This window comes from Morone saxatilis, unplaced genomic scaffold (genome assembly GCF_004916995.1).
Source record: "Morone saxatilis isolate NCDOM2014 unplaced genomic scaffold, NCSU_SB_2.0 Contig18, whole genome shotgun sequence".
Classification (NCBI taxonomy): Eukaryota; Metazoa; Chordata; class Actinopteri; family Moronidae; genus Morone; species Morone saxatilis.
Genome location: NW_023339740.1, coordinates 24,075,123 through 24,078,914, shown reverse-complemented (window position 1 = coordinate 24,078,914; position 3,792 = coordinate 24,075,123). Strand labels below are relative to the sequence as shown.

Below are 3,792 nucleotides of genomic sequence, written 5' to 3'. Positions count from 1 at the left end.
CTGTCCCTACAAAGCTGCTTCTGGCTGTAAACTCTGTCACTGTGCTAAACATATACTGTGCATCAAATGCATATTTGATCAAATTCAATTTAATTAAATATTTACATTTGAAGCCTTTAAGGGTTAATTTTCCTTTAATCTGGTTAACAAATTTTAAATATTTTTATTCATGTTACAAATGAGTCTACATATTGTTTTAGATATCTTTCCAACTGGCAAACATTAAAGGTTATTGATAATGATTGACTGCATGGATTAAAAGGTACTGAAAGTAGAAACAAATTAATTTAAAATATTGGTGCTTGTATAAAAACGCCAGTCACAGCACAACCTTTTCAAATCCTCACACTGCTGCGCACATATGACGTGTGGCACTTCATGTTAATTTGATCAACTGACAAGTAAAAACAATAAAATACACAATTAGGAATCTTAACAGCTTTTTAATATAAATTGTGTATTTTTTTGTTACCAATAGCCTAACTGAGAAACTGGGCGGTTGTATTTGATTACATTTGTTTAGCGTTCAGACATGCTACATTCCTGATCATTCATAGAGAACCACTGGAGGGACACCACACTCACTGAAAGCTGGAAATAAATAAAAAAAACTGTGACCAATGTTGATGCTCATGTGGTTTTTCTTCCTTCTTGAAAAACTGAAGGCCAAAGCAGAGCAGGAGGGGGAGGAGGGGGAGGAGAGAGGAGGGAGGCAGTCACATGGGAATCAATCAGGCTGCTGTCACATGGTTTATGTTTGCAGGCTGCTGAGCTAAGGGGAGGAGGAGTTTTGGAGAGAAGTTTGTGTAAGAGAAAAGCAGCGGTATTCTTTCATGTAAACTCCTTCAACAAGTAGTAGAGCTGCTTCACCAAACAGCCTGTTATGGAAATCCCAGCCATAAATCTAAAGGTGAGTTTGCCTTTTACCTGATTGTAACGTTGAACTGTTTAACACAGACTGGTGTTAAATGATGTGATAATGTTGTTGCTAAACTCTCTTTGGTAAATCCTCTGTGTGGCAACTACCTGCCTCTGCTTGAGACACAGATCACAGTAACAAGTGAAATGTTGGTGTTTATTGTTTAGTGGTGGAAGAGAATTGTAAATTTATTTTAAGATACACCCCACCGAAAACAAACATGTTAAAGTGCATTTTAGATCAAACATTGTTATGTTATAAGTGATGTGCTGCTATGGACAGAGTTTTGGATGTTAGAAACACAAACATTATTTGAGATAATAAGAACATATCTTTATGTAAAGCTTTAAAAATCAACTGGATATGAAAAGAAATGTGTTCTATATCACATGAACCAAATAACAATCTCTTTTTAGTCTTTTCTAAGGCAATGACTTTTCTGTAAGAAACATACATAAGTGAACTGATGCCTTTGTGTCAGATCATAACCTTTTTAAAAAGGAAAAGCATTTAATTGAATTACGGCTTTGTGCTGTTTTTTAAAGGCTAAAATGGTTCAAAAGCAGTTTGAATAGCTCTTATTCAAAGCCCAGAAACTTTGAAACATGTGATGTTAAAGGAGATGTGTAAGGTAGCTAAAGGAGCACAGGAAAATGGGGAATTTTCTGATTCATAATTTGGGTTCAAAAAGTTAGAACCAGTAATGTGTGGAGCCATGAAATCAATCATCCGGATGAAGCTTCACATTTGATGCCAGATGCGAATTGATCACATGTTTTACATTTAGTTCTGGTCTTTTTGGCTTTGTGAGCTCACGTAGATTAAACTACTGTAGGGCTGCAACTAATGGTTATTTTAAGTGTTAATTAAATTATTCATTATTTCTTCAAATTAATTGTGTGGTCTATGAAGTGTTAGAAATAGAATATGTCCATGACAGTCAGATGTCCTTATTTGTCCAACCAGCTTCCAAACCCCAATTATGTTCGGTTTACATAGAAGCTGAAGCCACTGAATGTTTGGAGGTTTTAGTTAATAAATAATTGATCGATTGTCAACATTTTTGGCGATTCATTTTCTGTTTATTGTCTAATTGCTGTAGACTGAACTGTCCCAAACCACGTGAAAAGTATTAAAAAGATCCCTTACAATGCTGTATTTCTTTTTAACATGTCTTTTTTCTCTATCATAGGCCATAGTACTGGTGCACTGGCTGTTGACAATATGGTGAGTTCGAGCACAGGTTTTTTTTTTTTTTTCTTCACAAACCTGAGGAATTTCTCTCCTCGTCTGGCAAAGACACACACAGGCACACACACACACAGACTCACAGTCTTGATTCAGGCCTACTCTTGAACCTCCACGTCCCGTACTTGTGAAATCAAACATAATTCTGAAGATGTGACTCTGTCTTGTATGAACTGTGTGTTTGTTTTAGGGGATGCATGGCGTGGCTGCCCCCCTCCTTCGCTTGGGGGAACTTCGGTGTTTTAGCTGTTGGGGTGTGGGCCATTGCACAGAGGGACTCAATCGATGCTGTGCTCATGGTGAGTCTTTGCCTTGATTTCTTCATGCAGACTGCAATCTTAACATCATGTGACACATACAGGAGTCTAACTATAGGCACAGCAATGCGTATCCGTGCTAACCTATTTGTCTGTGGAATCTAGGACAATCTGTGAGCGTCCCTTTGAGAAAGCAGGCCTTCCCTTAATTCAGCAAAGAGTACAGTAGGCTGTGGCTTTCATGGTTTTCAGTCTACAGGACCAGTTTTTGGCTGGACTGTAGTGTTAGGCCAGTCTGAAAGGGTTAGTTTGGATTTTGGAAGTGGGGTTGTATAAGCTACTTGGCAGTGGGCACTCCCCAGTTTGAAGAAGCAGACAGGAGTACCGGCACAGAAGCTAAGCTATGCACTGTTGAGGACAGAGAGCAGCAACAAAACTTAATTTAGCCACCTAAAAAAAGGCCCTGGTAGCTCACCTGGGAGGGCTGGCCCCCCATGTACAAGGGTGGAGTCCTTGCTGCAGCAGCCATGGGTTTGACTCTGATCTTTTCCGCATGTCTTCCCCTCTCTCGCTCTACAGACAGCCCTTTCCAACGTGAAACTGAAGCAGTTATATCCATCTATGCTCTCTTCAAAGCCACCAGACTGCTGCGACAAAAACAGTAGTTTTATCACGCAGAACACGCAGGTTGCTAATCTACTGCTGCCTCGATCAGTTAGTTTGTTATGTGACTTTGGTGTTTTAACACTTTAGTTTTAACTCCCTTTTTTTTTTTTAGGTCCCCAAATACTTTTTTCTGCTGCCCCTGTCCACAGCAGAGTATTGCTTGCGTCTGCTTCTCCAAACTGGAAACTAGTCCTTTTATTTTAGATAAGTATGATGCAAGTTAGACTGTTTCACAAAAAAAAAAAAAACTGACTAATTTTAAGTCTAAAAAACTACCCACCCTATCCAGAATCTGAACTACGAGTCAGTCAGTGACGGCTGCTGGCCAGTGGCACCAAATTGCAAAAAAGAGGAAAACATGGCTCATCATTTGTGGTTTGCTAAGAGGAAGAAAAATAGATTTTAGAGCGCGTAGTAACCTGTGGGAAATATACAGCAGGGAGTAGTTAGTAGACATAGAAGCTGTCCTAATCCTGACGGAAGAGTTAGCAGAAGTATTGAGCTCTGCCATAAGCCAAAGCCTCTCAGCTCTGCTAAAGGTCTGTAGTGCAGTGAGATTTTATCCTACTGGAATTACTGGAATTTGTTTGAATTTTCCAGTTACATGTCCTTTTAACTTTTGAATTTTGAAAGACTCGGGGAGTGAAGAGAGCGGAGTAGCTTGATGGGGAGGGTCGATCAGCCATTTTTTTTTTTTTTTTT

General features: G+C 39.2%; 1 protein-coding gene across 1 annotated transcript in view; it reads left to right on the top strand.

Moving 5' to 3' along the window:
• The first annotated feature begins 774 nt into the window (after nucleotides 1–774).
• agtrap (angiotensin II receptor-associated protein) overlaps nucleotides 775–3,792 on the top strand; it is a 9,943-nt gene continuing 6,925 nt past the window's right edge. Inside the window, exons 1-3 of the mRNA XM_035661185.1 lie at nucleotides 775–910; nucleotides 2,112–2,146; nucleotides 2,358–2,466. Coding sequence (XP_035517078.1) covers nucleotides 884–910; nucleotides 2,112–2,146; nucleotides 2,358–2,466 — 171 coding nt within the window. The 5' untranslated portion in view covers nucleotides 775–883. The remainder of the gene's footprint in view (nucleotides 911–2,111; nucleotides 2,147–2,357; nucleotides 2,467–3,792) is intronic.